Below are 22,499 nucleotides of genomic sequence, written 5' to 3'. Positions count from 1 at the left end.
TGAGCATGACTCTGCATTCCCATCTCCCCAGGGTCATATATATGTGTGTGCATGCACACAAGTGTTTGAGAATACGGATATAGAATCACATGGAGGGGCTGGAGCGTGTCCAGAGGAGGGCAACGAAGCTGGTGGAGGGCCTGGAGCACAAGTCTGATGGGGAGTGGCTGAGGGAACTGGGGGTGTTCAGCCTGGAGAAGAGGAGGTGAGGGGAGACCTCATCGTGCTCTACAACTCCCTGAAAGGAGGTTGTAGTGAGGTGGGTGTTGGTCTCTTCTGCCAAGTAACAGCGATAGGACGAGAGGAGATGGCCTCAAGTTGCACCAAGGGAGGTTTAGATTGGACATGAGGAGAAATTTCTTTCCTGAAAGAGTGGTCAGGCCTTGGAACAGGCTGCCCAGGGACGTGGTGGAGTCCCCATCCCTGGAGGTATTTAAAAGACGTGTAGATGGGGCCCTTAGGGACATGGTTTAGTGGACATGGTGTGTTGGGTTGACGGTTGGACACGATGATCTTAGAGGTCTTTTCCAACCTGTATGATTCTATGATTCTATGACAGAATAATTTATGTTGGAAGAGACCTCTGGGGTCTCTGGTCCAACCCCCCTCAAAGCAAGGCTAACTACATCAGATCACTGAGGACCTTACCCAAAACTCAGTTGGAGATCTCCAAGGAGATCCCGCAATCGCTCTGGGCCTCTCTTCCAGTCTGTGAGAAGTGAAATAGTTTATCTAATATCAGCCATAACTTTTGGTGTTCAACCCAGAGAAGAGATGGCTCGGGGGGGTTCTTACGGTGTCACTGGGCCTCAGGCCCATTTTCAGTGGGTTTTCCCGTGGGCGCGTCGTTATCGCAGGAGATTTTGCACCGCTGGGACTGTTAACGGTTGCCGTGGGAACCGGTGCACTCGGCCTGTGTGCAGCAGCCGGGGCAGAGGGTCCCTGCTGCCTGTCTGCTTGGCCCCGTCCGCAGCCACCAAAGTGTGTTAAATTAGCGGAGAACTCTTTCTCGGCTGCTGTAATTAACCCGCCGTGGGGGGAGGAGAGGCGGGGGCACTGAGGAGCTGCCACTACCCCCCAGACCGACGGCAGCGTGTCAGCCTTCGGCGCATCTACGAGAGGCCTGGGCAGGCTCTCTGCAGGCCTGGCTGCGCCTGTCAGCTCGGTGCCCCTCGCTCTGCCCTTCGCCAGTTTGCTGAGGTCCTTGGAGGCTCCCGCTTGGGCACGGGGAAGCACCCGAGCGTGTCAGGGTCAGTGGTGCGCAGGGAAAGATGGGTGTTGGATGTCTTCTCCAAACAGCCTGTCAGAAAGATGAAAGCCGGCGCTCCCAGCTTTCCCCTCTGCAGCTTTCTTGCACTTGCTCGCAGTAACTTGGTGACCCATCTCATACTATCTTATTCCTGCTTTTTGTAGGCCTGCTGAGCACTTTCCCCCTTCCTTGGAGCTGGGAATGGCTCCTGTGATCAGAGCCTCCTTGGGCAAGCCGAGGGTGGCAAGACCCTGTCTCTGCTGAAGCAAGGTCCTGCAACTGATGCAGGACTACGGGCCTGAGCACCAAGCTGTGCCTGGTCCTCAGACCCATGGCTTTCTGGTGGCCGGAATGATCTCTTGTGGTCTTGATGAACTTGCTAGAGGAGCTTTTGGGGTTTTCAGTTCCTTCAGCCCTGTCTTGCAAGAGCGGGGAGGAGTAGGAGGAAGTTTGGGGCCAAATACTACTACTCTTTGCACTGCTGAACAGCCCCCTTGAAACCAGAAAGGGGGTTTCAAGAAACCTCGCCTGAATTTGGCCCAGGATTTTTCTTCCTGGTGCCTCTGGGGGAAACTTGTCCTAGCACCTGTAGAAAAGGTTTTGAGAAAGTTGGCACTTTCCTCCTCTCACCTAAAAGCTCCTTTGACCTTCCGTGGCCCTAATCACGAGTGACAAGAAGAGATCAGGGCAACAGGGAAGATCATCTAATGCCCTCGTTGATGCAGTGCCCTGCGGCGCACTGAAACGTCGAGGAAGAAGCCCCATGAGGACAGACTGACCATGGAGTCCTGAGAGACCGCACTTAAATGTGTGCACCAAACAGTCACGTACGTGATAGGGGCTGTAATTGCTATGTTGGGCTGGCCTCCCTGCTGCTTGTCTGATGTTAATGCACAGTAACGGCGCTGTCACTTCCATAGAGATACCAGGGAGATTCAAAGGCTGAGTCATGGCGATAAGTTGCTTGCCTTCCTCCCAGAGCAGCACTAGCTACGGTGGGGACAAGAATTAAGGGAGGTGTTAAGGAGGAAGGAACGCAGCGCAGCAGAGAATCCAAGAGGTAAAGGAGCCAGTCCACGTGTGTTGTGGCCCGCGGACGGCTCGGATGTCTGCTTGCTGATTCCTGCATGCACTCAGCTTCAGTGAGGAATGGGGGATAACTTCCCTGTTCTGCCCGATTTGCCCTCTGGGCTGGGGGTAGGGAAAATACCCCCCAAAGAAACTTGTGAGAGGAGTTGGAGTTTATGAGTCCTCTTCTTGGTGACACAAAGCAGTTGGGCGAAGTCCTCCAACAATCTTCCTTGCTCATGGAAAATGCAGTCAGGAGCTGTGTGGTTTGGACTCTGGACTTCGCATCCTGCTTCTGCCACAGACTTCCTGCATGTCCTTCATTGTCACGTGCCTTGATTCCTCCATCTGGAACACAGTACTTGTAATTATCCATGTCTCCTTCATAATGGGATTGGATGGGGTGAATTCATAAGCACCCTTTAGAGCCGTGCTGGAACGGTGCTTGGTGCTAATGTTGCTCATGTTTCTGTGTGAGACAACTCCCCTTTCTCAGGGAAGGATGGTTCTTCTGGATAGGACTGAGGTACGCAGAGACGTCAGTGGAAAGATGCAAGCAGGAGACTCGAGCACTGAGACTGGCACCAATCCATCACTGCTTGCGTTCCCAAGCAGAAACAGAACCCAAATGAGCAAATTAGCATTTAGATTTATGTGCTCTGCACAGCTAGAAGTGGTGATCATTCAGGCAGGGCATTTTTAACTGGCCAGAAGAGGACCAGCCCACAATTTGCAAAGCCTAAGAGCCCGGGACCTAATTCTGCCAATGGCCTTGGATGCCTTTTGGTTCCTGACGTCCCAGAGGAGCCAGCCTGCATTGTGTGTTTCATGCTCTCTGCCTCTGATCCACTTAACACTATGAGGTTCCCCTGCATTGCACCTGAGGGGCTATTTTACATCACTTACTCCTAATTAATAGAGAGGCTTGCCCTGCTGTCCCAGGGGGGCTTTCTCCCTCTACCCAGCTTTTGCAGTTTGAAAGCTGAGGAAGCGAGAGCTAGGGGTCACTGCTCCTCCTTGGAAAACGTGGCTACCAGATTGGTGAGATGACAGCTCATACTGGGCATCAGTGTCAATGTGGGGAGCCAGTTCAGCTCCAGAAGGGTTTTTTGGGGTGTGGTGAGAGAAATGGTGCATTTTGGCCTGGGTGAAACCAATAGCAAAGCTTCCTCTGACTTCAGCAGGGCCAGGAATTTTCCTTAGATCCGTGATCCCAAGAGTGCTATGGGAGCAGGGGGGGAGCATTTCTGTGAAAGCAGGGAGGAAGCCCAAACAAAGCAGAGTTCCCCATTTCTCTGTGCTGACCAGATGCTGCGGCGGGGGTGGGATGTGATCTAGACACTCGCCAGCAAGGCCTCTCACCCCTGCCTCTTCCCTAGAAACCTCTAGGCTCCTCTGGGCTGCAGTGACTCTCTTACCACCGGGTATCTCCTCACAGAATCGTTTAGGTTGAAAAAGACCTTTAAGATCATCAAGTCCAACTGTTAACCTAGCACTGCTAAGCCCACCACTACACCATGTCCCTAAGCGCCTCATCTACACGTTTTTAAAATACCTCCAGGGATGGTGACTCCATCATGTCCCTGGGCAGCCTGTTCCAAGGCTTGACAACCCTTTTGGTGAAGACATTTTTCCTAACGTCCAATCTAAACCTCCCCTTGAAGCCATCTCCTCTCATCCTATCGCTTGTTACTTGGGAGAAGAGACCGACCCCCACCTCGCTACAACCTCCTTCCAGGTAGTTGGAGAGCACGATGAGGTCTCCCCTCACCTCCTCTTCTCCAGGCTGAACACCCCCAGTTCCCTCAGCCGCTCCCCATCAGACTTGTGCTCCAGGCCCTTCACCAGCTTCGTTGCCCTCCTCTGGACACGCTCCAGCACCTCCATGTCCTTCTTGTCGTGAGGGGCCCAGAACTGAACACAGGATTCGAGGTACAGGGGCACGATCACCTCCCTGCTCCTGCTGGCCACACCAGTTCTGATACAGGCCAGGGTGCCGTTGGCCTTCTTGGCCACCTGAGCACACTGCCGGCTCATGTCCAGCCGGCTGTCAACCAGCACCCCCAGGTCCTTTTCCTCTGGGCACTTTCCAGCCACTCTTCCCCAAGTCTGTAGCGTTGCCTGGGGTTGTTGTGGCCCAAGTGCAGGACCCGGCACTTGGCCTTGTTGAACCTCATACGTTGGCCTCGGCCCATCGATCCAGCCTGTCCAGGTCCCTCTGCAGAGCCTTCCTGCCCTCCAGCAGATCAACACTCCCACCCAACCTGGTGTCATCTGCAGACTGACTGAGGGAACACTTGATCCCCTCGTCCAGATCGTTGATAAAGAGATTGAACAGAACTGGCCCCAGTACTGAGCCCTGGGGAACGCCACTCGTGACCGGCGCCAACTGGATTTAACTCCGTTCACCACAATTTTTTGGGCCCAGCCATCCAGCCAGTTTTTTACCCAACGAAAAGTACACCCGTCCCAGCCATGAGCAACCAGTTTCTCCAGCAGAATGCTGTGGGAGACAGTGTCAAAGGCTTTACTAAAGTCTAGGTAGACAACATCCCCAGCCTTTCCCTCATCCACTAAGCCGGTCATCTTGTCATAGGAGGAGATCAGGTTGGTCAAGCAGGACCTGTCTTTCATGACTCCATGCTGACTGGGCCTGATCCCCTGGTTGTCCTGTACCTCCTCCCTGCCCCGAGAGCTGTGCAGAAAATGCGGCTGCTGTGCTTGGAGCATGTAACACTCCGGTGGTCGGTAGAGCTTCATGCCCCCATCAGGCTGGCCAGTTGCTTCCCACCAGTAACCCCAAAGAAAGCAAGCTAACGAAGGCTGTGTGCTTGTGAGAAGGAGAGTGATGCGGACAGAGAAACATCGTCTGTGAGAGCTGTGGAGGGTGCGTGTGGCTGTGTTTGGAAAGGGGAGGTGTGCGTCCAGCCAGGAGAGCAAATGTGAGGGAGAAGCTGAAGGAGGGCAGTGGGAGCTTTGCTCCCTCCTGTGTGCTGCCCATCTGGTGTCCACTGCTGCATGTGGAGGTTTCTTGAGTCCAGCGGGTCATGGAGCTGACAGCTCTTGGTCTGTCATTAGGAGCAGGTAGGAAGGACCGTGAAGTGCAGGGGTGAGGGACTCGGGGTGGGTGATGTTTGGCCTGTGGTGGCCTGACAGCATGTGCTAAATGTTAATGTGATATTCTTCAGAAACGAAGAATAATAATGCTCAGCTGAATAATTTAATGAGGAAAATAGAGCTTAGCTAGTGAGGCAGGCACAGGCTCATAAATCATTTCCTCAAGTTCTCCATCCCACATGTGTGTTCACATATGTTTGTGTTTTTGTGTGGTAAAGGCATGCGTGTCTGTGCATGTGCATCTACTTGGCACTTGGGATTTAAGGCAGGCACATCATGACTCTGTTGGATTCTGGGCCCAGCAAGGCATGAACAAGTATGGCTTTCTTAGAGGCAGGTGTGTTCTCTGATTACTGTGCAGCTTGAGATGGTGACTGGAGGCCAGAAGAATTTGTACTTCCAGACTTTGCTGTGCAAGCCAGAAGCATGTCCTCCCTGCTGTCCTGTTACTCTCTCTCTCCCTCAAATGGAAGGGGTAAGGCTTGATCATCCTTTCTGTGCGTTGAGTTCCTGTAGGGGACAGAGCTCTTTGAGACCTGGGTACAACGTTTAGGACCCTACAGGGACGCTTCTCAAGGCCTTGTGACCTATGTTGTTGAGTTAAAGCAGCTGTGGACTCTCTTTGCATGTAGGCTCACACCTCTGCTTAAGAGGCCTTTGATATTTTGTTCATCTTTAATGGCAACTTGGGACTTAGAAGGATTAAAGTGTGTCTGGGTGCCCAGTTCTCTGCGAGGAGGACCATGCCTGCCCTTGCCTCAGTTGGGAGACCTCCTATTTCACGAAGCAGCAGGCAGAGAATCCTGCTTCAATTCCTTGTATCTTGTTTCCTCCTCTTTACTCACATCTTCCAGAGCAGATGAAGACCAGCCCAGAGACCAGGTCTCAGTTCGGTGGGTGGCTCTCAAAGTCACTGGAGCTGGCGAGGTCTCTGGAAAGAGGCAGCCCTTGACCGAGGGCTTGGTCTGACGTTGCCGGAGGGTGAGTCTTCCTGTGCCCTGCCAAGGTGCTGTGTCAAGTAGGCAAGAGAGAAGCTGTGGGTGCAGAGCAGCCCACCTTCCTCTTGTCACCGCAGCCAGACTTTGCTTCCAGACTTGCACCGGTGCTAACCCACATCACTGTGCTGGCATCGACGCTGGCACCTCCGCCGCCAGTGCTGTCATGGAATCGTAGAATCATTAAGGTTGGAAAAGACCTCGTAAGATCATCGGGTCCAACCGTCAACCCAACGCCACCGTGCCCACTGTCTTGCAGGCATTGTGCCGTGGCCCTGCCGTGGGGGTGCGCTCCCCCAGCCGTGGCTCGCCGTCCCAAGGGCAGGCCCTGCAGCGCACCCTCGGCTGCGTGGCAGTCCCTGGGATGGGGGGAAGGAAAGGGGTGGACAGATGGGTAGAAGGGGCCCCCTCCCCAGAGATCATATCAAAATGTCTCTTTTGTGCAAAGCAGAGGGAATGCCCCCAAGAGCTGGTTTCCATGGCAACCACAAATGTCAGGTTCCATGTGGTGAATAACCGTTTCCATGACAACACCTCCTTTACCCTAGGTGCTGGGAGCTGGAGTGACAGCCCTGTTGGGGGAGGGGACAGGGAGATGTCCTCAGGTACTTAACCCCCTCCCTCTCCTCCCCCCATCCTTTCCGACTCCTTGCGCCCAGCATCCCTGGGGGTGTGATGCTCTTGGCTTCCACGGCATCCCTTCCTCCCTCCCTTCCCCCAAATGGATTTGCGCCTCATAGAAGCTGAGATCCGAGCCTGTCCCCTCCATCTCCCTCCCCATCTGTTTAGTTTAATCCTGGTTTTGCATCCTGGGTAGAAACAAAGCTATTTCTCAGTGCTGTGGGAGCAGTGGGGAGTGAGGTGGCCAGCTGCCCCTCTTGGCTCCGCACCGAGCCCTCTCTTCCGAGCACACATCTGGGCTGCCTGCCCTCTCCCATCCAGCCCGCTGCCGAAACACCCCCAGCCTCGGCTTGCACGGGCACATTGCCAGAGGCTGTGAGCAGCGATAGGAGCCACTGCCTCTCAGCCAGGAAATCTGAGGCTTTCTGGAGCAATATCTGACCGCATCCTTCGGAACCGCTGCCCCGCATCCCACTCAGCTCATGGGCTGAGAGAGATGCCTGGTCCTTGGCAGCTCCTGGGTGCGGGGAGCAGCAGCCCAGAGGCTGGTGAGTGCCAGTGCTGCACATGCTGGGGCCACGTGGCAGCACAGCGGGATGTTAGGAGCTCTGCAAATCCAGGCAGCTGATCGAGAGTGGGAAAGGGACCCTCAGCCTTTCCCTCTCCCCCAAATGACACAGCAAGTCCTGGGAGACGGAGTTGGAGAGTTGGCACTGCTGCCTGTAGAGATGCAGCGTGGCAGCAGCTTGGCTTTCCTTTGGGGAGCTGCCAGCCAGTCTCTGGCTCTGCCGAGCAGCCTCATATCGCTCCTTGAGGCAGGGATGGTATCGCTTGGGTCCCAGCTTCTGCTCTTCCTGCCTGAGATCCACCAGTCAGTGGAAGCCAGCTCCCAGCTCCCAGCTGCCACAAGCACTCTCCCGTGCCCAGCGGTTGGGCTTCAGCAGCCGTGTGCCATGCCACGGCAGCCTGTCACCTTCTGGTTGGCATCTCTGTCCTGTGAACGGCAAAGTTACTTCACAGGTTTCCTCCAGCTGTTGTGAATGTGGGTTCTACCTCTGGTTTCTGACCAGCCTGGCTCGGCCACCCCTTGGAGACTGACAGCAGTCCACATTTTGCATGCTGGCTTCTAAACACATTTCAGCTGGTGACTATGTCTTGTTTTCATTTTCTGTTTTGTTGTTGTTACTGTTTTTCCCGAGGGTGTTTCCTAAGAGAGGGGGCAGACTGCACCTGGACCTGCAACTTGTGTGCAGGTCTTCCCTGCGATATTCTGATTGTTTTTTGTTATGATTGTCACTGATTCAAGTCACTGTCAGCCTCTGTGAATGATGCTGAGAGACAGGGAGTGAGATGTGCCATGAATGTGGAAATCTGCCTTGTACGCCATTCCTCGGAGGAGATTCTGGCTCTGTTGGATCCTGCTGGCCTGGGCAGGAGGCTACAGCTTGTTGATCACCTTTCTGGGCAGCACAGGACGGGCGTACCTTCCAGCAGATGAGAGTTTTGCCCTGCGTTGCAAATCAGCCAGTTAAAGCTGTGGGTTACTTAATGCTGGGTAGAAGTGTTCTTCTATCTTACCTGGAGAGTTCCCACATGACGGGAGCTAAGCTACCCCTCAGGCTTGTTGCTTGTGGTTGGATTATTGCTGACGACACTAATGGCTGCAAGAGAGGTAAAGAACTCTTCTCCACAACCAAGCAAGAGGAGTTTTCGACCTGGGCGTGGACAGGAGATGTTGCTGGAGAGCAGCACTGCCCCTCTTCAGAGCCACTCTGGTGCACAGAGCTCTGACTGCCTGAGGGCTGGGGAAGGGGAAACATAACATGCCTGCTTGCTGTACTGCTCCTCGCCCAGTTCAGAGGCAGTCTTTCCTCTCTCCTGCAAGGAAAAAAAGTGGCTCAGTTAGGTGGGGTGACCATGCCTGCACTGAGTCAGGGTGGGCTTAGGAAGAGCTTCCGGGCATAGTCTCGCCTTAGGCCACCCTGAGCACTGTTCAGGCTCCAGTCTCACGGTGATGAGCTGCTTCCTCGGAGTCCTTTCTTTGCCACTTGCTGTGTCTGAGGAGGCAGAGGTTTATGCATGGCGGGCATTTCCAGGAGAGCTCTTCCCTGCAGGCAAGCAGGGAAAAGCGCCAGGTTTCCTTTTGAGAAGTCTGAAATCCACGTGGTCCCTTTCTCCAAGGGTTCTGGTTGCCATCACAGTGTCTTGGTTCCCTTCTGCCACTCTCCTACTCTGCACAGCAGGCAGAAAGGGGCACCCTGGTGCCACTGCCGCCAGGCAGCTGGGCCGAGCTCTAACCCTCTGCATTTCTCTTTCATTGCAGATGGCGCGCCCGATTCAAGTGAAACCCGCAGACAGCGAGAGCCGTGGAGGTAGTTGTCATCTCTCCTTGTTTCTCCTTTGGCGGCTTTGTGCTTGTGAGGGGGACCGAGCAAAGAGACAGGGTCCTGACCTGGTCTGTATGAAGGGATGTTTGCCTGTGGCAGGGATTTGGGGGGGCCAGGAGGAGAGTCTAGGGGTAGGCGAGATCCCCGCAGCAGCACTGGGTTTTTAACCTGTTCAGCTGACTGCTCCGCAGCTGATTCTCCTGTCTGCAGCTCACTCCTCTGCCTCCCCCATCACAGTTGGACTGTCTCAGCCGCTCCGCTCTCAGGCCTGCAGCAGCCCCCATCACGCTGTCAGGGCCCGAGCGCTGTTGCAGAAAATAGCCTGGGATGGGGAATAGGGTCTGAAGGGAAAGGGTCCTGACTTTAGGCCTGAGGTGGAGGTGCTGCAGGGGACCAGCTGGGTTAGAGCAGCATATACTGAGTAGTTCAGAGCTGGAAGATTGGGAACAGGAGAATCTCTGTTAATTTAACGGGGAGCTCACAGCAGCTCAGATGCCTCCTCCAGGTGGAGAAGGTTTGCAACTCCAGCCCTTTCCAAATTTATGAACTCGTTTTGCTGCTTTTCCTTGTGTTACCGACACATTTCTTTTCCTCTTCTCTCCATTCCTGCATCTGCCTCTCCATGCCTTGTGCTGTTGGTGCTGCCTCTGAAAGCAGTTTAGTAGTGGGGAGGGGAAAATTTGCGTGAGACTGTTTGTCCCGTAGGGCAGCGTATCCTGCATGCTGTGTTTAGATTTGGAAGGCTTTTGTTTTAAATATTAAGGGGTTACTTCCAAGCAGTTTGTAGTGACTTTCAATTATTGCACTGGCAGGTACATGAGATGTTTTTTATAATATTTTATATGAATGTGTGTATTTATGGTTGTGTGATCCTCCTTTTTAAAAAAAAAAGTTTACCTGTTTAAATCAGATCATTTTTCCAAATAGAATCTGTGACTTCTCATTATTTACTCGAGGGATAAGACACATGACTTTTCCTGAAGTCTGGGCATTTTTATTCCCTTGAGCTATACTGAGAATCCCAGACGTGCCGCCTGTAGACGTGCTCCTTTTGAAAAGGACTGTGGCTTAAGCCTCCAAAGAAGCTAGCATGCCTAAATAGGACTGGATTCATCCCACCGTACTTCAGCCCCTGGGTTCAGGGTTGAGTTTAAGGTCCTATCCACGCGATAGACAGTAAAAGAAGACCAGTGCCTTCAGGGTGATTCACTCTTTCTTGACACCGATATGAGGAGTGGATGAGCTGTCCTTCAGAGGTGCCTGCAGTGGGGGTAGAGGAAGCTGACTGCTCACTGACAGCTCACGTTGCCTCTAGATACAACCGTTAGGTGGTCAGTCCTTCCCCCACCACATTGATTTTAAAAATTTGCACCCCAGATTTCTAATGAATTTAGAAATTGTGTAATTGTATCTGAGGTTATTCCTAATGAGTCTTTAAAAAAAAAAAAAAAGCATAGGAGACTAGGAAAGCCTTTGACATGTACACGCGGGCAGATCCCATGCACTGGCTGTAAGACGTGCCTGCGTAGCAACCCTGACAGCCAACGCAGCGACACAGGCGGATGTACCTACGGAGGGTTGCCCCCTGCGCGCACTGCTTTGCAAATACGCGCAAAGTGTGCCCACTTGACCCACATATTCATAGGCGAATGCACACATTTACCTTCACCAGTACCACCAGTGCCCCTGCATTAAGCCCTCACACAACAGCAGTAAAACCAGAGCAAACAGTTCAGGCTGTGAACAGACCAACCGCTGCAGCTTTGTTTTCTTAACAGTTTGGGTCTCTTTGATGAGCGCAACTCCGGAATCTCTGGTGTCTAATACTAGGCTGAGGTCATTTCTGCGGTCTTTCTTTTGCTGGTGGGACGCTACTAGGGACTCTCTTCTATACACAGCCACCTAGTATCACAAAATGGGTTGGGATTTAACATCTCTGATGCCTCAGCCTCTCTGTCAGATTGAGCTGAAATAGGCCAACAGGTTCAAAACCAGGATGTTGATTTGGAGGCAAGCTTTGGTCAAGGCACTGGACTCTGAAATCTCTAAGCTTATGAAAAGTGCCACAATCTCTAATGACTGCAAACGGCAGGGCATCAGCTCTGCTTCCCACGGAGAAGGTCAGAGAGAAAAGCAGCCTTTGGAGTCTGAACAGCTGCCTCCCTCCAGCCCATGTGCCTCTCGCTTCCTTCCAGCTTCATTGCAGAGCTCAGAAATGAGGAGCTCCCACCGGATCCATGACAAACTGGAATTTTTCCTGAGGCAGAAGCAGCATCAAGACAGCACCCTGTCTTTGTCTGAATCAGGTTGCTCTTTCCAAAGGTTTCTGTCATGATGCTCCACTTCTCAGGGAAGTGGGTGAGCAGGTTTGCAGATACGGGAAGAGCCATTCCCTATAGTGATGGCCCCACACCGGCAGGAGGTAAAAGAAAGATTTGGGGCAGGGCAGAACTGTTTGGACTAGGAATTTATCAAGGAAACAGCTGCATGCACCAGTGAGGCTCTGCTCTGCATTATCCTTGAAGGGAACCTCTTTTATCCTCTCCAGGCACTGACATCTCTCAGATTAAGCACCCTGAATGAAGTACGTAAAGTTAGAGCACCAGAATTTGTCTCATGCTCTGAGAGATGCTAATTTTTGTGCCAGTTTTGGCCCAGCCCTGCAGGGGCTGTATGGGGATACGTGGATGCTCAGTGTTACTGCACCCTGCAGAAGGAATTCACTAGTAAAAAGATGATGCCTGCATTAGTTCAGAGAGGGACCTGTGATTCTGGTGCAGGCTTTGTCAGCTCTTTCCTCCTTTCCCTCACTCCTCTGACGCGAGGCTGGGAGTGCCAGGAGGAGATGGAGTGAGGGGGCAGAGGAGCTTGTCTGTGCTTTTTGCGAGACACAGAGCACTCTGCTGCCCTGATGCGATACGACAGCTAGCCCAAGCCCATTAGCACTGCCTTAGAGACGAGGAAGCTCTCTGCGTACCCGAGGAGATTTGCTGCGTCCCATCCACAGCCAACTGCTTGAGCGGGCTTCCTCCCTCTCCCTGATCCTGGCTGCTGACAGCCGCCGGCCAGATGACCGAAATCCACTGGGTTTAAAGAGGAGCAGCCTCCAGTGCTTGTGTGCTCTCCTCTCTCTCTCATGTCCGAAGCATTCAGCTTTAAGCCCTTGCTTGTTCCTTGTGGTATCTTCGTCGGCGACCTCTCTGCACTGGCCCTCCTGCTGCTGCCTGGGTGACTGACTGTGCCCAGAGCACGTTTCCATGGGAACTCAACAGTCGGAGATCAGAGACAATTTTCCTGGTTCCTGGACAGCATGGGAAATTGCCAATCAGAGGGTGAAAAACAAGAGCTGGAGAGAAAGTGAAGGAAAAACGGCAGGAGGAGGGTGTGCTCTTACAAGTGGGGGAGAGAAGATCTTCCAGCATTGCTGGGGAGCCGAAGGAGCCAGTGACCCACAGCAGTGGCTTGAGGATGCCAGCTGAGTTGGGATCGACCACTTTAGGAGCGGTGACAGCAGACATCAGGTAAAAGAGCTTGCAGGGTTTCGGCCCAGTTGCGGAGAGGGGAGGCAGCTCGGTTATTGGTAGGGGAACGCTCCTGTTTGGAAGCTGCCCGAAGCGAGAGGGCACCAGGGCATGGGTTGTGCTCCAACACCCAGAGAGGGAGAGTGGTCCGCAGCAGAGGAGCCCTCTCACAGGTCCCCAGTTGCTGCAAAGAGGCATCCTCGGAGAACAAGCCTGGATCCTTTTTCTATGTGCAATCTTGGGAACTGGGCTGTATGAAATGAAAATAGCTGTGAAAAAATCTTTCTCTTATGTTGTCAGTGACTTCACCACCTTCTAATATTGCCGTTCTGGGCATTCAGAAAAGATTCAAAACCAGTAGGTGTGTTTCTTTATATTTGCCTTTACAGCTTGAATCCCTAAGGTATCACAGTTTTAACCTGTTCTGCATAGCCAGGAAGGCTGGCATTTTTTTCTTCCAAATTCAAAAAAGAAAAGCTGAAATTCCCACGTAGACACAGGACTTCCAAAATGTCCCGTTAGTGAGCCCTGTCAGACAACAGAAGACCTGCAGTAAAACTGCAAGAATAGAGACTAGCATCCACTGTTTCAATGGACCTTTCCCAAAGTGCAGGGTAAAGAAAAATGCTTTTGATCCAACAGAAATGGTGTGAGGATGAAACCACAAGAATTACCCAGGAAATTTCAAGGCCCTCTGAAGGAGAAAACAACTAGTAACTCATAGTTTAATGTTGATTTGATTGCAAGTTGACAAGGTTCCTTTTCGTTCAGTGCCTCCATTGCAAAGTTGTGGCCTCTTGCATCCATTAGGCTGTTGCTTGGCAGAGACTTAAGCTTTGGGCGGCTGTGGTAACCGTCAGGTCTTTGCACTGAATTAGTCACCAGCCAAAACTGGAACCACTTATCCAACTCTCCGCTATTAGAGGTTACCCACTATTCTTCCGCAAAAACCTCACTTTACACAAAATCAGATCCAGAAGCAAAAGGCCAATGTTACAAAAGAAACATTACGTCTGTGTAGCTGTGTGTTCCCTCCACCTAGAGTTCCAGCTTTTTTAATTTCTAATATAACTGACTTTCCCAGTGTCTTGACACCCCCCTGCCACCCTGACCCAAACAGCCAGACAGCCTGCTGGGGTCCCTAAGGAGCAAGGCAAGACATCAAGTGCATTTCTGGCTGTTAAATCTTAGTCCACAATTATTTGCTTGTTAGTTCAAAGAACAAAGGTTTATTTTACAGCATCTGAAGTCAGTACAAATATTTCCCAGGGTGTTTCTCTCCTTTGTTGATGTGGTTTTTGAGGAACTCCTGCTGTGTTTGCAGTCCAAAGGTCGCAGCATGGTGCACGTATCTGAAATAAGGCCTGGCTGCAGCTGCAATAAAGATTCAGGGTAGAGGAAGGGGGAACACTGCAGAGCTCAGGTGTCCCCTCCCATAGCCAAACTGGGATCCCATATGGCACCAGGTGATGTTAATAGGAGCACAGAGCTCCTGCTCCTTTAGTTTCCATTCTCCTCTCCATCTCCCAGTAAATATGTTCCTGACCAGTCCCGTTTTTTTCCCACTCCCCTTCCACACCTTCTCTATGTGCTATTTTTTGGCTGGTTTGCCCGCCAGCATTTCTGAGCTGGCCCTTGGGTGGGGGCAGATGCTGTCTTACTGCTAAGCTGTACAGCCCCTGGTTTATTAGCTCCTGTGCCTTGGCTGGGGATTACTGGGCATCGCCAGAGCACTAAATTTTGGATGGACTCAATCAGCTGAAATAGCATCTCCAAAACACAACCATTGTCATGCAGGTGCATGTAGAAAGAATGACAAGGAAAACGGAAAGGAATGAAATTCCCACAGGTTTAGTCATCCAGGGAATCATGAAAATGGGGAAGCGATGAAATTCGGCCTTTAAAAAACACACAAGGCCATATATTTCGGCCACTTCCAGTGATATAAATCAGGATTATCTGTTAGGGACGGGGTAAGAGCCTTAGATGCAGCACTTTTAACCCTTCATCTGTGGTGGATCGAAGTGCCGTCTGTGTCGCATGTGCATCTAGTGCTAGTGGAGAGCTGGGCCTGCAGGAACTTGTGCTTGGGCTCCGCGGGGTGGTGCAGCCGTACAAAGTGGCTCCCTGTGGCGTCTGCATGGTGGAAGAGTGCATCTGTCTGCACATCCCTCCTGCTCACCGAGGAGGTTTGTTTCGGAAGGCACCTGCTGGGGCTGGGGCAACGTGCAAGCATGTTCCCGTGCATGCGTGAGCCTACGTGCTGTGTGTGCACATCTGGTTTTCTGCAAGGGACCGGTGGCACGTGTAGATACCTCCTGCATGTGTTCCCAAGCGTGTCTGTAGGTGGCAGAGCAGCGGGAGGGAGGCAGCTTGCTTGCTTCCCTGGGTGGGAACCATCCTCTAAGCCAAGGGGAGCAAGGAAGGGGCTGGGCTGGGGGCTTTGCCGGCAGCGTGAATGTGTAATGTGTCATCCATTCCTGCCGTACGTACGCACCACCACCCCTGCAGCTTGCTCTGCTGCTGTAGCTCCAAGACCTGTTGTTTTTCAGGTCACTGCACTCTCAAACAGATAGCAGCTTCCTGGCTATTTTCCCTGACGCGCGTCACATTGCATTGGTTTTGTTTGAAGCCAGCCCCTCTGATCCTGTCGCTAACAATAAGGAATCCTCTCTCACTGCTGCTCCCAAGCTGTATCCTGACACATCCGCTCCTATGGGTCATGTCTCCCCATGCATCTTTGGGGCAGTGGGGGAGGGTTACCTCTGTACTTGGCACAACTGGCTCCTTGCAAAAATGGAGATTGAGCTGGCATTTAGGCTGGGATTTTAATGTTGTGCTAGTTTAATAGCCGTTCACTGCAATCTGAGGAGGATGTTGCCCCAACCACTCCTGTGTTTGTGTTTGACTGGGTGGCATCAGGCTGTGCGATGGGCCCCTGTGTGCGCTGATGGGGGTAGAGGAGGGGAGAAAGCACCGTGCACCTTTCTTCCCCCCTCCACACTTGGCCATCCCAACAAAACCATAATCCTGACTTCTCTGTTCTGATGGAGGAACCCAGAATGACCCTGAGCTCAAAGTCCTGGATGTGTTGGCCAGCCTTCCAGCCCCCTGCCAGTGTGACACGGGTACAAAATGACCTTGGAGAGCGGGGATTGGGGACCATGGAGCTGTTTGTTGGCCTTCACCCAACTGTCTTGCATTTGGCTGATCCTATGGTGAGGCAAATTGGGACCCAGGATTTATTCCAGGCCTTAGAGGACAGCTTGGTAGACATTGATTAGACTGGGGTAGGGAAGGGCAAATTGAAGCTAAGATGCTTGGTTACATAGCAGCTGTAGAAACAGTGATCTTGGAGAGAAGGAAGAGGAAACAGAAGCCAAGGGTCCTGGAATTTTTTCACTCTGCCTGGGTTGGTCTGCTGTATTTCCTAAGGTACCTCTTGGACTTCATATATTGTTCAACAAGGGTATAATTGCCCAGGCAGCTTTTCTTATTACCATTTGTGTTGGATCATTCAAAGGGCTAATGAATAGAAGGAAATTGTTAATCTTTTGTTTTCCTTTGGGGAGGGTAGGACGGGGGAAGCCACAGAAACTTTTGCAGGTGTGAGGAGCTTGGGAGGACCCTGCATACTCACCTCTGGAAGCATTTCAGCCAACAGCAAATCATTTCCATGCCAGGCATGTTTTCAACATTAGGCTGTTTTGTGCTTAAGTGTCCCTATCCTCCTGCTTTGGACTGTAAGCCTCATAGAAGGTTGATGTTTCTGTGTTTGCCCCTAGGGGACAGGAAGCTCTTTGTGGGCATGTTAAATAAGCAGCAGTCTGAGGATGACGTGCTCCGGCTCTTTGAACCATTTGGGGTCATTGATGAATGTACGGTGCTCCGCGGACCTGATGGTAACAGCAAAGGTGTGAACCCCTCTGTGTGTCGTGCCCTTTCTCCCCGCTCTTCAGGTAGCGCTCACCTGCCTCACCACCTGGGCCTCCTTTCCACTGGGGCACTTAGTCCCCCGCCCCATCTTTATGGGAACCTATATCACAGCCAGGCGTAGGGAGCAGGGCAGGAGGAGTTGGCTGCTGCAAGGAAAGGTTGGGGGAGCTGGGCAGAGACCAGGGTGAAAGGAGGGGAAGCCGAGCACGACGTGTAGCTGAGTTACCAGGATCACTAGTGAGCCTGTTGGCTCAGTCTGGGTATGCAATTTGAAATGTTTGTACACACAATTAGGAGTGCATAGAGAACTTGGGGAAGAGGTAATCAGGGGCAAGGGTAGAGGTGGTGACATCATCTACCATCGAAGTAACAATCTGAGACCCTTCCAGGATAGAGGACTTGGGATGAGTCATCCTTTTTGTTTCTTGCTTTCTTGGGGTGGCTTTCCTTTGCCCTGCCTGAGATCCAGATACTGTCTCCTGTGTGATGATGCAGGGGGCACTTTCACAGCAGTCCTGTCACTGCAATCTCCTGTGCTCTTTCTGTCCCTTTCCAGGCTGTGCTTTTGTAAAGTTCTCATCCCACACAGAGGCTCAGGCAGCAATCCACGCACTCCATGGCAGCCAGACAATGCCCGTGAGTATAAGGCCAGGGTACCTACCCTCTTCCTAATCCTCTTCCCATCACCCTCTTGCAGGGACCTCCCCTCACTGTCCAAAACCACGACAGGTTCAGTTTCCAGCTCGTGTGGTTGCGGGAGGTGGGAGGGGTGTGTGCGCACACGGTCTTTGGGAACCATCCTGTCTCCTGGGCTGGTGCGTGTATCTATGTCTGTCCAGACTGGTAGCGACAGCACTTATAGCTATAAAGGCTAAATAAAAGAGAGCCAAGAACCAGGCCATGAATTTGTCTTGGAGACAGCTACCTGGAGTAGCTCAAAACCGAGCAGGGTTTTTGCAAGCTAACAATTCAGCAACGTCAGCAGTCAGGACTCCAGTGTCTGAGCACGCTCCCCACCTTCTCTTATTTAGGCAGTAGAGGAGGCCTCTGGAGCAGGCTGGGTGTGGATGGGAACGCTTTGTGCGTTGTGTGGGGTTGTGTAGCTGCAACTGTGCCTTCTTGTGCAAGTGGAGCTGCAGTTGTGATCTTGTCTCTCACAGTCTCGAACCTGGATTGGGGCAGGATGGTGCGTTGCTGCAGCAGGGGTATTTCCAGCTGCCAGGAACTGCTCTGCCTATCCAGCCAAGCTCATGGTGGTGGAAAGATGGTGTTCGTGGCTGACAATGTCCTGGGTGTTCCTGGCTGCACTGTCACCTGGTGAATGCAGCCAGGGATGCGTACACTCACGGTGCAGCTGTGCAAGGCCCAGGGTGTGAGGGGAAGGGCAGGAGAGGGAAGGGTTGGATGGATGGATGGATGGGGAAGGGCACAGCCCAGCTTCCAGGCAGCTCCCGAACACTTTCACGCCAATATTTGCTCTTCTGCTCCTCTTCCCGCTCCTCTCCGCTGCCTGTTCTGCCCCATCCCACCTTGCCTGACTGCTGACTCTCTGGCTGTCCCGCGGCCGCTTCTCCCCCTGCCTCCTCTCTCTGTCTCCTCTCTCTGTGCCTAGGGTGCCTCCTCCAGTCTAGTGGTGAAGTTTGCTGACACAGATAAGGAGAGGACCCTCCGTCGTATGCAGCAAATGGTGGGGCAGCTGGGGATATTCACTCCATCTCTCACCTTGCCGTTCAGCCCATACAGCGCCTATGCGCAGGCTGTGAGTATCGCGCGTGTGTGTGTGGGGAAAGGCTGCCCGCTTGGCTGTGGGGCAACACCGTACCTGGGCTGGGAGACCGCAAACGGGTCTCTGTAACAAACGCGTCAAAGCTTTCCGGCACGTGGGAGTTGTTCCTGGCTTCAGGTTCTCCAGTCAGCAGCCTAGTCTTTGGGCATTTCTCTCCTGGAAGGGGTGACAGGAGAGAGCTGGGACCTTCTCAAAGTGAGGCTGGATTTCTCTGATGCGGTGTAGACTGGCGGAGGTGTCTGGGAACAGGTCAAGCATGACCCAGTGTCTTTCTGTCTTGTTTTGAGGACAGCTCAGAGCCGTGATTCCTGGGTGATGTCTGCCAGACATGGCAGTCTGCCAACTTGTGAACTCTTCCTCTGGGTCTATGGCACAAATGTGGGTCTCTCTTTGTTTTTGGAGCCCCTGGGCCCAGCTTCATCTGTTTATTTCTCTGCTGAAATTCTGAGGAGGGCCCTAGTCCCCCTAGTGCTGTCCTTGGCTCCCAGGGTTTTCTCTCTTGGCTAGTGTGACCGGGGGGTTCAGGATGCTGGAGAGGGAGCAGTGGGTAGCAGAGGTCAGAGGTGTTTCAGCAGTCTTGCCTCCTCTGGCAAGACTGGCTGTGCTCATTGCCTTGGAGCGATGGTGGTGACTGCCGTTGATGTTTGAGGTAGGTCCCAAACCCAACAAGTCCCTGTTCAGCTGTGGTGGAGCATCTTTTGGGTCTTCTTCGTGACTGTCACTTTCAGGTCTCTGCTACCACGTATAAAGCCCACGGAAGGAGGCTCAGAAATTGGTCAAGGCATGAGAGATGCTTGTGTCAAACAAAGAACTCAAAAGTAGATACTGTTACTGAAAGTAATTTTCCGGGGGTGGGGGGGGGCACAAATAAACCTGTTCTTCTCATATATGTGGACACCTAGTTCACCTCTGGCTTCAGTGGCGACTCGGTGTGTCTCCCGTCCATCTACATGACAGAGAAGGAACTGTTTCTCAGTTGTTGGCCATTTCCTCTCAAAGAATCCCCAGAAGCTGCCAAATGCCGTTTGGCCCATGAGTGTGCGGCAAGAGCATGAGTAGCAAAAGAAAAGAGGCGATACATACGAGGCTCCATACTGGAATTTTGGGAACCAAACGTAGAATTTGTCCAACACAGATTATTTGATTCTTCTTGTTTAATGAGGCTGAGAACAGCTATACCATTCCAAGCACCAGGGCTTCCAGCAGAAGAACGGTTTAGAGGGGAGAACCCTTTCTGACCAGACACCGGTATCTCTTGCCAAGACCAATCTTTTCCATCCAGCCCTGTAATCCACAAGCCAGCTATACCTGACGTCTAAGGTTGTAGCTTAGCTCAGCTGTAGGTCAGCTATGAGATGATCATTCTGGTGTATCTTCTGCTGTCATGGAGATGGCGCTAACTTGGGCACGGTATGATGGTGAAAGAGGCAGGAATGGACCACGCGGTGAGGTTATGATGGCAGAAAGTATTTTATTAGTTTATGGACCAGGATGTGTAGGGAAGGAGAGCAGCGAGACCTTCTAGACTCTGTCTTTAAGTGCCCTCCAATCTTCAGAAACTCCTGCTGATGACAAGAAGCCAGTCAGGCCTAGGCTGTGCTCCTTGCTTATCTGCATCTTCTTTCTCCTCAGTTGTGTCTGTAAATTTGTTGCTTTGTCTCTGATTCTTCATTGGCCTTCCTGCTCTGTGACTTTATTTTGGCTTTCCCCTTGACTCAAGACTCAGCCTGTCTCCCACTCTTCCAGGTTTTTTCCTCCTTTTCCTTTTCCTTTCCACTGGTTTTGGTTCTCTCTCCTTCTTCTTTCTGAGGCACTGACCTCACACTCGATTGTTTCTTCTCTTGTGTCACCCCAGTCTTTGGTCTCCCTTCTCCTGGAGGAGAGATCCCAGCCAGTTCTCATACACATACAGTGTCCCAATCAGAGGGAGAGGGTATCAGCCCTTTGACGTGCCATCTGCTATCTCTGGAAATGGGGACAGAAGGGAGGGATTTCCTTACAGCACCTCCAAATGTCCTGCCATGGGCAGCTCTTGGGAGCTGGGACCTCTGGTAAGCCAGGACTCAAGGGAACTCCAACATAGTTCGTGCTTGCATGGTGCAGGGCTTGGAGTAGTAGATGCTGCACCCAAGGTTACTCGCAGGCCCAGGAGATGCAGCTAGCCATTATGGACGTGGTTGAGTCAGACTGAGGGGAGCGAGTGCTGCTGGGGTGAACTGGTGCATCGTAGGCATTGGTTCTTACATTCGCAATTTAGTGCGCCCACAACTTTCTCTCCCTGTCCCCATGGGATTTGCTGCCTCGCCAAGCCGAAGCGGTCCCCACAGTCCCTGGCCTAGGAAGAAGTTTGGAGCCTGGGTTGTTTAGTTTTTGTTTTTTTTTTTTTTTCAGTTGGATGTTTTAAATTTATATTAATTGCATTTTCCTTTAAAAACTATCTCAAATTAAACATGAAATAATCACAGACTATGATAAGTCTAAGGTTATTCTGATCTATTAAAATATACAAAATAAGATATTAAAAATAGTCAAACAGTACTTGTTAGCTGATACTGTTTGTAAGAAAAATTCTCATACTTATCTGGGAAATACGACTGGCTAAGCATCTGGAAGCAGTTTATTTCAGTGCTTAAACCAGCTTTTGATCCCAGGTGCCTCTTCTGCAAGTGAAAAGTAAGTATTTCCTTCATTTCAGTTTATTCAACAAGTTGAATTCAGTGATTAGTTCAGATGGAATCAGGGAACTGATAGGGAGCTGAAAAAATAATAATCTGTCAATACGAAAGTGGCCTGAAGTCTTAAAAAAGCCACCAGTGCAATTTACTAACTGCTTATAATGCTTGAATAGTTCTTGTATTTCATAAATCAGGTAGTTCTAAACGCAAAACAGTTTGTTCACACGCACCCCTTTTCTTTCTGCTCTTATGGTTCATTATGGTAATTTTATTTAAGTAATGAAAACAATTTCAGAATACTAGTTTGGTGCATGTGCAGTCGGATGCAGGTCTTGTTCCAGCCAGAGCGTGGCACAGTACGGGCATTAATGAGAAAAAAGAAAATCAATATTCATCTAGTAAATAAGAAATGCATTGGTTCCTGCGTCCTTAAATGAGGACAGTGTGAAGATAGGACTAGGAATATGTGCAGACTGCTCGCCGTAGGGATACCTTCCTTCGCAGACTTCTGTGCTGTCAGGAAGGCCACATTTTGCTGTAATCCTGGCTCAGGGTGAGTGGTTCCTAGTGATGTGAGCGAGTCCTGCTGCAGGGGAATCACTCCACTGCGGTGGCAAAGAGATGAGATGATTTCAGGGCGCTTGCTTTCTGGAGTCAAGCGGTAGCGAACCCCTTTGCTGTCAGTCAGTCCTGCCTGCCTGCAGAGACCCTCTCCGTGGTGTGCCTGGGTGTCCCACCGCTGCCCCAAAAAGGGCTCTCCCCTCTCCCAGCGCTGCCCAGCAGAGTCAGTTCCACCCCAGCTGCTCTGCTTGTGCCAGCTTACAGAGACAGCAATGCCATGAAATTAGGCAAGTCCTCTTCTTTTTACTCAACAGCAATAATCAGCTTCTGTGGGGAGGAAACTAAGAGAAGGTTTAACTAGCCATGAACTTTTCAGAGCTACCAGATCCTACAGCTGGGTGAAACTGGCTTACTGGCTTACCATGTGTGGGTGAGGCAGGTTACTCGAGTGGCGTGTGTTATGTTGCAGAGCAGACAGTGGGATACGGTTGTAGTTCATGTAAGGAGGATTTGTGTTTTTCTTGGGTTCTGCCATGTGCCACCCCCAGCTCCTCCTGTGGAATTGTGCAGTTTCCAGAGAGCC

The 22,499-nt window shown here is 51.8% G+C and overlaps 1 protein-coding gene across 1 annotated transcript in view; it reads left to right on the top strand.

Annotated features, from left to right (window-relative positions):
• Positions 1-22,499, top strand: part of CELF5 (CUGBP Elav-like family member 5) — a 43,379-nt gene that overhangs the window by 13,606 nt on the left and 7,274 nt on the right. Inside the window, exons 3-6 of the mRNA XM_075175483.1 lie at positions 9,374-9,422; positions 16,744-16,872; positions 17,451-17,530; positions 18,507-18,653. Coding sequence (XP_075031584.1) covers positions 9,374-9,422; positions 16,744-16,872; positions 17,451-17,530; positions 18,507-18,653 — 405 coding nt within the window. The remainder of the gene's footprint in view (positions 1-9,373; positions 9,423-16,743; positions 16,873-17,450; positions 17,531-18,506; positions 18,654-22,499) is intronic.

The sequence above is a fragment of the Calonectris borealis genome, chromosome 28, assembly GCF_964195595.1.
Source record: "Calonectris borealis chromosome 28, bCalBor7.hap1.2, whole genome shotgun sequence".
NCBI classification, from domain to species: Eukaryota; Metazoa; Chordata; class Aves; order Procellariiformes; family Procellariidae; genus Calonectris; species Calonectris borealis.
Note: the sequence above shows the minus strand (reverse complement) of the source record. Positions and strands in the feature narration are given on the sequence as shown.